Raw genomic sequence first — 11,867 nt, forward strand, 5'->3', positions numbered from 1 at the left:
ACTGTGATCCATCTGCTCACTTTCCTGAATGGCTGTGTCATCCACTCTTCTCTTCCAATGTTTCCCTGGTTGAAGTTGGTCCTGACCCACCCTCACCCCTACATTGGCTTCCCACGGATTCCTTGCCTCTGGTTCACCTCCCTCAAGAAGCACTAGAAACCCACCCACAACCTCCCCCACTCGGCCCCCAGGCATGAAATCCTCCGTGGCTAGCCATCATGAGCACCTCACTCAGATGCTGGCCCCTCCCACCTCACCAGTACCGCAGCAACCCAATGCCTGGTAATACCCAGCCTTTGTTCATGTTATGCCCTCCACCTGGAGCCTTCCCTTCTGCTCTTTGCCCAATGCTCTCCTTCAGATATGCTACTTAGATTACATCCCTCCTCTTCCAGGAAGCCTTCCCTGAACTATACTTCAGGTTCCTCTTCGGTGGTGGGGGGGGCACACAACCCCCTGGGCATCCCTCAACTCTGTATTCTGGAGTATGGCTATCTCAAGACATGTTTCCCACTGGACTGAGGGCAAGGCAGCTTGGGTCAGAGTCCCCAGCACAAGCCACAGCACAGCTCGGTCCCTAGAACGTCCAGTGCTTATATGGATGACTATAGATGACTATCCTCAACTCCTCTGCAGAGACCCCAAGCTGAATGACAGGAAGTGCCTTCCTCAGGGGATGTTCCTCAACCCCCGCCCCCATACCCTCCGCAGCACCCCTCAGTCCCCACAGACAGACAAGGGCAAAGGAACAGCCCGAGCTTAGAAAAATAGGACTTTCTTGTTGTGCCCCGGTGCCCCCGACACCCTCCCCATCAGAGTTTTAAAAACCGTGAGCAATTTGGTGAGTCTGAGGCCAGGTCCCGAGGGGTGTCCCTGGGACCAGAGGAACCATAGAGGTGGGCCCTTGGCTAGGGTCCTGCAGGTTCGTGACTGGGCCCCCAGGGCTCACAGTCCAATTGGACCACAGTATGGGCCCTGGGTGCAGCAGGCTCAGGGGCAGGCGCACTGGGCACGGGCCCGAGCGCTCCGTTGGTCTGGGAGCAAACGCTGCTGACAGGTGCCGTAGCCTTGGCCTTGCCGGGCGGCTGGCCTCCGTGCACCTTGTAACGTAGAAGCAGCACGAAGATGAAGACCAGAACAGAAGCGACGATGACACCTCCCAGCGCTATGATCATGGTGCCGCCCAGGAAGGGTGCGTGCGGTGCAGCACAAGGCCGAAGTGCGGGCTCCGTGGAGAACCGAGCGCAGCCCACTGGCCGCGTGGCCGTTAGCCCGGTGGCGCTGTCCTCATAGACTGCGAGCACACATAGATCATAGGTACGGCCTGACGCCAGATCGGTCAGCAGGAAGGAGCGACTGTCCGCTGGGATCATCCTGAGGGAGGGTGATAGATGGGGTCAGGACTGTGGTCACCCAATACCCAAGATCTATCTGCCCTGTGCCTCCCTCCAGCTAAGTTCCCTGCAGTACAGCTGCCCCATTGCAACCCAGGTCCATCTAACCAGCACCCTGACTTATTTTGCTTAGCTAACACTTAGCATGACGGTCCAGTGGGCTAGCCAACTTCAGTCTCCCACCTAAGGTCCCAATTTTGAGCACCTGTGGATCCCACACCCTATTTCTCTGAAGCCTAAGATATTCCATTCCTCTTTCAGAGATTTATTCCCTAGGCCTGTTAAAGAGCCCCTAACATCCTTCAAGACCCTTTTTGGCACCTTGCCTCCCGCCCTGTTCAGCTAAGTCCTTAGCCTCACCAGCAAAGCTCTGCTTTATGCTAACCCTGTCTGATTCCTGCCCCCTGCCTCCCGGAGTCTTGCTATGTAGCCAAGGCTGGTTCATATCTTGTGAAGGTCCCGCCTCAGCCTCCAGAGTGCTGGAAATAGAACCGTTTTAACACTACACCTGACCAATGGCCCCCTCCCTCTATCCTCCAGCCATCTTTTTGCTAGACTATCTCCCTGTGACTCCTATTTTGCTTTTTATATTTGCTTTCTGCCCTTGAGGTGGGGGCACCATTCCTGGACTACTGCAACACCAAATCAAGGAGTATCTTGGACACAGCAAGCTGCTGCTCCATCTCCCAGCTCCCCAAAAAATCCATTTAATATATTGTCCTCGGACAGAGGACATATCAGATACTAACCTGGTAGGAGCAGATACTACACTTGATCTGAGCCACAAGGTAGGGAAGTGATTGCTTATTTTTTTCAAGACAGGGTCTCACGGAGCTTAGCCAAGGCTAGCCTTGAACTCCTCATGATCCTCTCTGCAACTCCAAGCGCTGATGTTACAGCCGCGCACCCCACACCCCGCTGCCTGACTTCTTTTCAGCTCTAATTTCCCTTGTCCAGCTCCTGTGCATTTCCCTAGTATGTGGCAGCTGTACCCCTCTACCCTAACCACTGCTTCCCCTGTACCTCTGTTGCCTGCTTTGCTTCCAGCTTGCCAGTGAATTTCCCTGCAGCCCCAGTACCTTGTTACCATCACCGACTTTATAGTCTTTCCGGCGAGCCCTTGAGAATCTCCATCTCAGATTCTCTTCCCTCTTTGGCCTTACTACTTTCCAGGTTCATCTCTTCATTCTCTTTTAGCTCCATTTCCCGCTTCCTGATTAGCCTTTCCTTTGTGTATGTGGTACCTGTGTGCACATGTGTGTGCAAGTATGCGTGTGCATGCATGTGCCTGCATGTCTGTGTGCAGGTGTGTGTGTGTGTGTGTGTGTGTGTGTGTGTGTGGTGTGAGTGTTGAGCCAGGCTTTGGCTATGTAGCTCCCAGGCTGACCTGGAACTCTCAGTCCCCTGCCTCAAGTCTCTCCAGGGCTGAGCCTAAGGTCTGAGCCACTACACTCACAGTTTTCTCGCCTTTCTCACCCAATTCCACACATTACTTTCGTCTCGGGATGCCCTGGCAGAGGCTGGGCTAGTTTTAGAGTCTGTTTTACTCCTACCCTGCTTTAGGGAGCGTAACACAAGGACACCTGCAATGACCTGTGGCAGGGTGGCTGTCTCCAGACTGTCCCACTCCCCACCAGGCAAGGGGGTCGCCCTCCATGCAATCTCCTGAATAATGTTTCAGAAAAGGAGTGGAGATGCCACATGTGGTGGCCCGCAGACGGGGAGGTGAAGGCAGAAGGGCTCGGGGCTCAGTGTGGTCCTTGGCTTACATGGCCAGTTCGAGGCCAGCCAGGGCTACATGAGCTCTAAAGCAGAAGGGGGGGGAGGAGCGGGGGGGAGACAGAGAGAAGGGAAGGGATTAGGATTGAGAAGATAGAATCTTGACTTGACATATGGCCAGGGAAGGGGGGGGTGTGGATCCAGGCACTGGGTTTGCAAGGTGCTAACCCATCCCGTGGGAGGTTACTGCCAAGTTTGGGGCTGTATTCTTGGCCCAGCCTGGCATTGAGGATAGGGAGTCCCCCACAGCTGCCCACACAAGGTCAGACTTTGATGGGGAGTGTCAGCCACCACCATTTCTACCCACTGTGGTGACAGCAGAGGGACAGAAGCTACACTGACTGCCCTTTTGGAGTGTGTAAACACCGGGCTTTGTGTTTGCAGCCGTGGGGTGTGTGTGTGTGTGTGTGACAGGAGCATCAGAGTGGGCATTTCTGCCCACATAGCTCACTAGGTTGCTGCTTGTTGGCTTTTTGAGACAAGGTCTCGCTGTATAGTCCAGGATGCCCCTGAACTCACTATCCTCCTGTCTCAACCTCTTGAGAGCTGGGGAGATAGACGGCCGTGCACTGACACATCTGACCTAGCTTAGATTTGATTTAGCAAACCAAAAATTAGGATGTTACTCTAACCAGAACTTTGACCAGTAGGGCTCATACTGCATGAACCCAAGACCTAATCTCTATTTAACCTCCTACCCCCAATTTCCCACTTAACCTCTGCCCTCCTTTCCCCTGCCTACCTCATTAGACTTTCTCTGCTGTCTCTGTACATTCCTGCCCATTTCCCCCACCCCTTCTTGCTCTTTTTTCTCCCTCTCCTCCCCTCCTCCAGGCACTGTTTACTATAAATCTCTGGTCAGCTTCAAACTCCCTATGTAGACCAGGCTGGCCCTGAACTTGTCACAATCCTGACTCAACCTCCCTATTGTAGCCTCCTGTGAAAAGCCAAACTCCCTGATAAAATTTATTTTTAACCATAACCTCCTTAACTTTCTCTTCCTTCAGCACTGGGCTTAACCTCAGGGCTGCCTGCTTGCTATTGTATAGCATGCTATCTGAACTACACTCGAACAACCACTGTTAACCATTAACTTGTTACTCATTTGACCTGATTTTTCCCCTGGCTTTGTATGTTTGTTACCATTTATGTTCTCAGTCTTGTTTCTTTCTACCTCTGCAGCCCGATTTTTTTTTTTTTTAAACTCATTGTCCTTTGGTTGCGCCTGTTAGCCTGCTGTCTGACTGATTTACCCTCCTCGTCTCAACTGCCTTCACCACATCTGCCCTGGATTTCTTTTACCCCTTTCTGCCCAGCCGTGGTTATCACTGCTGCCTGATTTCGTTTGCCTTCACTTTCTGATTTCCTTTGGAACCTACAGTGTTATTTCCTTGTAGTGGTTCACAAGGGGTATTCCTGGGTGGACCCACAGTGCCCCGCCCCGCCCCCCATCTCACTCCCCCACTGCCAGGCCCCTGCACCTGTAGACAAGGATGTCGTCGGCCGAGCTGTTGTACTGGATCTGGTACATGCGGATGCCTGGGACAGGCCGTTGATCTGGCCACTGAACAAGAGCCGCTGTGGCCCCATGCTCAGTCACTTGGACGCCACGGTCGGTAGGGGCCACAGTGTCCGCCACTTTGGCGGAGGCTGAAGCCGCAGAGGGCGGGGTGAGGGCATCGGGTTCCCCGTCCCGCGGGGGGTCACAGCTGGTGCTATTGGCTAGCTGGGGGGGTGGAGGGGGACCCACGGTCAGCTCAACAGCAGCAGTGGCCTCGCCAGCGGCATTGGCTGCAATGCAAGTGAAAGTGCCGCCATCTTCCGGCTCAGTGACCAGTAGCTCCAGGGTCCCATTAGGGAAGGCACGAGCACGGCTGGAGTTGCCCAGCAGCCGACCCTGGGGTGATACCCAACGCACTCGTGGCTCTGGGTCCCCTACTGCCCGGCATCGCAGGGCAGCTGGCCGACCTGCGGGCACTGCCAGGGGAGGTGAGCGGTGGGTCACCACAGGTGGCTCACACACAAACTCCTCCTCACCCACAGCCCAGAAGTAGCGGCCCCCCAGAGCAGGTGGCGAGGCACAGGCCTCGAGGTCGTCCTCCCGAGCCAGGCGTCGCAGCCACACCAGCTCACAGTTGCAGTGAAGGGGGTTTCCCCCAAAGGCCAGCACCAGAGCAGAGGCTGGCGAGCCTCGAGGCCGGGCAAGCAGTGGCAAACGTGAGAAGAGTGGGTCAGGAGGGATGGTGGTTAGGCGGTTGGAGGTCATGTCCAGTCGTGCCAACTTGTGCAGGCGGGAAAAGGCTCCAGCGGGCACTGAAGCCAACAAATTGTGGTCAAGGCCCAACGTGTTGACGTTGCCTAGGCGCCCTAAAGCCTCCCAGGGAAGCTGCTCAAGGTTATTATAAGAGAGATCGAGGTCCTCCAGGGTCTCGGCACAGTCGTCTAGGGCACCAGCTGCCAGGGCTGCTAGCTGGTTGTTGCTCAGGATGAGGTGGCGCAAGTTGACTAAGCCGCGCAACTGACCCTCGCCCAGCGAGGTCAGTCTATTACCATCTAGGTGCAGGGCACGCAGGGCACGTAGGTCGGCGAAGGCGCCAGCTGCCACATGGCGGATGGTGTTTCTAGACAAGCTCAGATGCAGCAGGCCTGTCATGTTGGCCAGGTCTCGACGACGCACTGCCGCGATGAAGTTGTCTGCCAGGCGCAGTTCTGCAGCGCGGCGATCCAGTGATGGCGGTACGAATAGAAGGCCCGCCCCTGGGCACAACACGCTTAGGGGCATCGACTGGGTCTGGCAGCGGCAACGGCGGGGACAGGGGCTGGATATGGCCGGCTGGGGTGGAGATGAGGCGGGGGCCAGCGGTAGCAGGCAAAGGAGTAGTGGAAGGACGGCCATCGCGGGCAGGGGTGGCCTGTAGAGAAGAAGGAACAGTGTTGGGGCCAGAAACGGGGAGTGATGGCCATACTATGCTCAGAGAGGTGGGGGGTGGGGGTGGAGTGGGGTGTCAGAGATGTGTCATGAAGGCACAGAGAGTCAAGCATGAGCCATGATGGTCAGAAAGCTGGCTAGAAATGTGCACAGGTGGGCAGAGGCAAGGACAGATGGTCAAGGTGGAGAGAAAGTAAGCAATAGGGTCTAGACGAGCTACAGAGAAGAGGTGGGCAGTTGGCAAGGATTATCAATCAGTAAAGGTCAGGCATGACTAAGGAGGGAAACTGAGCAGAAGGGCTAGCAGGTCGCAGTGGTCCTTCTAAGTCTATCTGGACAAAGAGATACAAGAGTTTTGACCTAGTCAAAAGCCAGTAAGAAAGCCAGAGAGAGGAGAAAGGACAGATCTACCAGTCATCAGGGAACCAGAACAACTGGTCAGAGAAAAGGCTTTGGGGAGAGGTGGAGCAGCGGTAGAAAGACAGACAAGGTAGAAATGGTCAGAGCTGGCCAGGTGGGGGTAGACCGGGAGTTAGCGCAGGGTAGGAGGGAGAGAAGAGAGATGGTGGGAGGTGGACAGAGGAAACAGCAGGAGAGGAGGGCAAGGTAGGGAGGAGAAGACTGCACAGATGTTAGATTTGGGATGGTCACAGTCTCAGCCTAGAGGTCAGGAGTGGGCAAAGGTTGAGAAAGCCAGTGGATCAGGGAGACACTGGGAAGGAAGTGTCAGTGAGAGAGGCTGTGGGCAGATGTGACTGGAGAACAACAGGGCAGGGGACAGGGGTGTCAAGGCAGCTCAGAGAGCAAAGCAGAAACTGTCATTGTGAGGAGAGGTGGAGAAAGGGGTCCAGAGAGGATGCTGAGACGGCCAGAAGCTAGACTGGTGGTGACATCGAGATCTAGAATCCCATCAAGGAGGCCAGAGAGGGGCAGAGCTGGGGTCATGTGTCCAGAGAGGGTTGGTGACACACTCATGGGACAATGAAAACGGCTTAGGATGCCACAGGGCACCTGGTACTTACCTACTTCCACCTGTAGCCCAAGAAACCCCACCCCCACCCCAAGTCCCTTCCCACCACGGGTGTCTCTCAGTGGCCTTACCTGAACTGGAAGCCACCCCAGGGAGCAGTGTCCTTAGGCTCCAAGGGGGTGAGGTCAGAACTCTGGAGGAGGCATCAGGTCAAGACTCCCCTGTCCTCAGGGCCTCTGGGAAGGAACTGTCTTGCCCCAGGTCTGGTCTGTGGTTATGGAGTCTCCAAACTTGACTCTCGGGGTTCCAGACCCCTAACACTGGGCCTCGAGAGTCCAGCTTGAGAGACCAAGGCCCCAGTGGTTTTTCAGGCTCAGGCTCTCTCAGTGCCAGGCTTGAGACACCGAACAGCCAGAAGGGGAAGTTTAGGGTCTGAATCCCGAGTCCAGTTCTGGCATCCGAAACTGGGATCCTGTTCAGATACTAGGGTGCTGAGTCAAGACTTGGAGGTCTCTAGCCCCAGATTTCAGCACTTATGTCTGCAGCAAGGACTTCAGGCTCCCCCACAGAATTCCACAGTTCAGATCTTGGAATTGAAGGCCTGCATCCCAGGGTTTATTTCCCAGAATAGTGGGGTCCCAGGTATAGATTTGGGAATTCGCTCCCAGATGTCAACGTATCAGTCAGACAATTCAGAGTTCAGCTCCAATTTTGGGGGCTTGGACGCCAAATCTTGGGGTCCCAGGTCCAAATATTGGGATCCATGCTCCAAAATAATGGGGTTCGGCTTCCAAATCTTGGGGTCCCAGAGACGGATGTCGGGATTCCAGCCCCAGATATTGAGGTTCAAGGTCCGAGTCTTAGGGTTCCATGGCAGGAGCTCAAGGTGCTGATCCCAAATCAGGGTCCCACGCTTGGGGGTTTCAGAATATCTGGATCCGATCGCCGGCTGCAAGCACACCCCGATGTCAGGGTACCGGCCCAGGGTCTGGGGCAGCAATGGCGCGGCTGGGTTCGTGGCCTGCCGAGGAGACAGGCCCAGAAAGAGGGGGTCTGCTGTGGCGGGTGGGGGGCAGCCGGGCAGCTCTAGGGCCAGGGTGGGGCGAGGCCTGAGCGCGGACAGACGGACAGACAGACAGGGCCACGCGGGGACCCGGGCATCGCAACGCAGGTGGGGGCTCAGGGGGGAGGGGTCGCGCTCAGAGACCCCTCCCCCGCCGGGGCCGGGGCGGGGGCCGGGCGGGGGCCGGGCAGGCGGGCCGGGTCCGGGTGCTCCCGCGGCCTCCTCGCCGGGAACCCAGGGCCGTGCGCGTGCCCGCGCTTAAAGGCGCAGGCCCCGCGCGCGCCCGCGCTTAAAGGCGTAGGCAGCCCCCTCCTCCCTCCTCCCTCCTCTCAAAGACGCGCCCCTAGCACCACCTACCATGGAGACGCCCTGGAGCTACTGGGAATAAGAATATCCCTGAATAAAGACAGACAGACATTGAGGCAAAGACACAGAGCTAGAACCGATGAGAGATTCTAAAAGGATAGATAGTCTTAGAATAAGAGAGTGGAGTAGAAAGGGAGGTACAGAAATACATTGAAGGAAAGAAGTGAATACACAGAGACAGTGAGAGACTCAGAAATAGAGATGAGGAGCAAGGACAAGTCAGAGGCATGCTATCCATCTTCCCATCTCTCTCCTCTCTCTCCTCCACCCCTTAAGCAGCACTTGGACAACGCCAGGACTCATTCATATCCTTGTACATAGCCCCACCACGCTAGATGCCCGCGTCTCTGTCTCCTGCCCCTCTATCTCAGCACCACCTTCCCAGGAAGTCCAGAAACAGGTTTGCTCTTTTAAGCAGACAGGTTCATTTCACCGATTGGAAGGAGCAAAATTGACACTAAGACTTGTGTCTCCTGAGATTCGAGAAGGAGCTCAAGGCACTGAGCAGAGATTCTGAGGGGTGGGGGGATAGGAAATGGGGTTAGAGTCAGGAGGCTGGACAGGTTGACCCAGAGAAATGAGTCTGCTATCTTGTCTTGTCTCTCCTTACTCCCACAGAAGACCCTGGTTGGACTTGGGCTAACACACACCTCAAGGGAGGGAACAAAGAGGTAAAGGTGGGTGGTCCCACACTCTTCTACAGATAGTGTTTCAGGAGGAGGGCGTGGGTGATGGCCCACAAGCCTGGCCTAGGAACTTGAATGTGATCATTTGGGAAGCATGTTCTTCCAGAAGCCCTATTGCAAAGGAGGCCCAGTCTGTGTGACCTGAGGTGGGCATAGAGCTAAGAAACCATCTGAACAGAGGAGCAGCGTGACCTTGGAGGTGGCATGTGGATGTCCATCCACCCCAGCTGTTTCCCTTGCTCTGCCGTAGGTTTCACAATACACGTTTGGCCCCTTCCACGTATGTCTATTGAAAAATTGCCGCTAAAAGTAACTCGGCCGTGGGGCCCGCCTTTTCAGGTCATTAGCAAAGTTCATCAGGGCTCTTGGCTCAGCACAGTGGATGCTGGACACTCGGAAGCCCAGGAAAAGGCTGCAGAAGCCTCAGAGACACTGCATGGATGCTGGGATTGGGTAAGACATGGAGGTCGTCCTGAGAGTAGGAGAATTCAGTGGAACTGATCGATCTGGGGGTTGATACCAGGAAAGCGAGGCAGCGGGTTGCGGGGGAGAGAAGAGTTCGGTGGGAAAGAGAAACAATACGTAAGTGCTTTGGTGGCGATGAAGTGACTTCTCTGGCATGCTGAGGCTGAGTTCTGCTGGAGACCTTTAAGAAATCCTCAGAACACATCAGGGATGCAAAGCTACTGTTGCTGATCTGGGTACTACATTTGGAGGCTCACTGGGACAAACCGGGGACATCTGCAGTGTACACAGAACAGTCTGCCACAGCTTTGCGGACCTCTAGTGGTGCAGGGGATGCCAGGAACACATGCCAGGAGCAGGGAGACAGAGGCAAGGAGGCCGCCATTATTAGCTCGGCAGTTACTGTGGTTGTCTGGCCATCATTACGGTAGGTAACACTTGTGATGGTCAGTTTTGAGCGTTAATCTGATTGGATTTGGAAATGCTCATGAGGGACTAAAGGATGGCTCCGAGGGTAGAAACACTTGCTGCTTTTGTGGAGGACTCAGGTTGGATCCCAACACTCAGGGATCAGATGCCCTCTCTGGCCTCTGCGGGCACCAGGCATGGACATGGTGCACATACACACATGTAGGCAAAACACCCACATAAGAATAAAATAACAAAACACCAAAAAGGAATAAAAATAAACCTTTATTTTTAAAAGAAAATGTTTCCTGAGATCTAGGTGTGAGGGCACAGACCTGTAATACCAGCACTCAGAAGACTAAGGAAGGAAGATTACTGTTTAAAGCCCAGACCTCATAAATCCCGACTCAAAGTAAATAAGCCAGGTGTGGTGCCATTTACCTTTAGTCCCAGCACTTGGAAGGCAGAGGCAGGAGAATCTTTTTGAGTTCAAGGTCAGTCTGGAAATACTTGGCAAGTTCCAGAACAGCCAGTTCAAAGAAGAAGAAGAAGAAGAAGAAGAAGAAGAAGAAGAAGAAGAAGAAGAAGAAGAAGAAGAAGAGGAGGAGGAGGAAGAGGAGGAGGAGGAGGAGGAGGAGGAGGAGGAGGAAGCAGCAGAAGCAGAAGCAGAAGCAGCAGCAGGAACAGAGGAGGAAGAGGAGGAAGAAGAGGAGGGGACAAAGCAAGAAGAGGAGGAGGAGGAGAAAGAGAAAGAGGGAAGAGGAGAAAGAAGGAGGAGGACAAGGAGGAGGAGAAAGAGGAAGAGGAGGAAGAGGAGGAAGAAGGAGGAAGGAAGAGAAGGAGGAGAAGGAAGAGGAGGAGGAGAGGAAGAAGAAGAAGAGGAGGAAGAGGAGAAGGAAGAAGAAGAAGAGGAGGAGAAGGAAGAGGAGGAGGAGAGGAAGAAGAAGAGGAGGAGGAGGAAGAGGAGAAGGAAGAAGAAGAGGAGGAGGAAGAGGAGGAGGAGAAGAGGAAGAGGAAGAGGAGGAGGAGGAAGAGGAGGAGGAGAAGAGGAAGAGGAAGAAGAGGAGGAGGAGGAGAAGAGGAGAAGGAAGAAGAAGAAGAGGAGGAGGAGGAAGAGGAGGAGGAAGAAGAGGAGGAGGAGGAAGAGGAGAAGGAAGAAGAAGAAGAAGAAGAGGAGGAGGAAGAGGAGGAGGAGAGGAGGAGGAGAAGAGGAAGAAGAAGAGGAGGAGGAGGAAGAGGAGAAGGAAGAAGAAGAAGAGGAGGAGGAAGAGGAGGAGGAGAGGAGGAGGAAGAAGAAGAAATAATTTATCAAGCTACAGTGGCTAACATCTGTAATTCCAGCACTTGAGAGCCTGAGGTAAGCAGACTACTGAAAGTTTAAGGCCAACCTGAACAACATAGTGACTCCCAGTCCATCCTGGAGATCCTGTCTTTAAAAGAACCGATAAGAGATTAGGTTAGTGTGTTGGTGGTGGTCCTGGTTAATGAATGGACTAATCATCTGGTGGGATGATTAGGAAGGGATAGTCGAGGCATGACTGGAGGAAGTAAGTCACTGGAAGCCTGTCACCAGTGCTGTATCCTGCCCTCCCCCTTCTTGCTATAGCTCTGACGTTTCCTGTCCACCATAATGTGAGCTGTCTCTCTTTGCTTCCTGTCAATCAATATTCCTTCCACCATGATGCTTTGCTGAAACACATGGGGCCAAGATACTCAGCTCTCTAAGACCATGAGCCAAATTACGTCTTTTCTCTAAACTTATTTCATTTTAAAAGATCTATTTATTTTTATTTTACAAGGGTTTTAT

General features: G+C 54.2%; 1 protein-coding gene and 1 non-coding gene across 2 annotated transcripts; both read right to left on the reverse strand.

Moving 5' to 3' along the window:
• Positions 1–784: 784 nt before the first annotated feature.
• Positions 785–8,043, reverse strand: Lrfn3 (leucine rich repeat and fibronectin type III domain containing 3). Its single transcript, NM_175478.2, has 3 exons — positions 7,204–8,043; positions 4,655–6,085; positions 785–1,374 (listed from the first exon to the last, which is right to left on the reverse strand). Exons 2-3 carry the CDS (start codon positions 6,067–6,069, stop codon positions 909–911), a joined length of 1,881 nt encoding a protein of 626 aa, NP_780687.1. The 5' UTR covers positions 6,070–6,085; positions 7,204–8,043; the 3' UTR covers positions 785–908.
• Positions 2,003–2,195, reverse strand: Gm25259. Its single transcript, XR_003947029.1, has one exon. It is a non-coding gene; the product is annotated as a U2 spliceosomal RNA (small nuclear RNA).
• Positions 8,044–11,867: the final 3,824 nt, after the last annotated feature.

The sequence above is a fragment of the Mus musculus genome, chromosome 7 (genome assembly GCF_000001635.26).
Source record: "Mus musculus strain C57BL/6J chromosome 7, GRCm38.p6 C57BL/6J".
NCBI classification, from domain to species: Eukaryota; Metazoa; Chordata; class Mammalia; order Rodentia; family Muridae; genus Mus; species Mus musculus.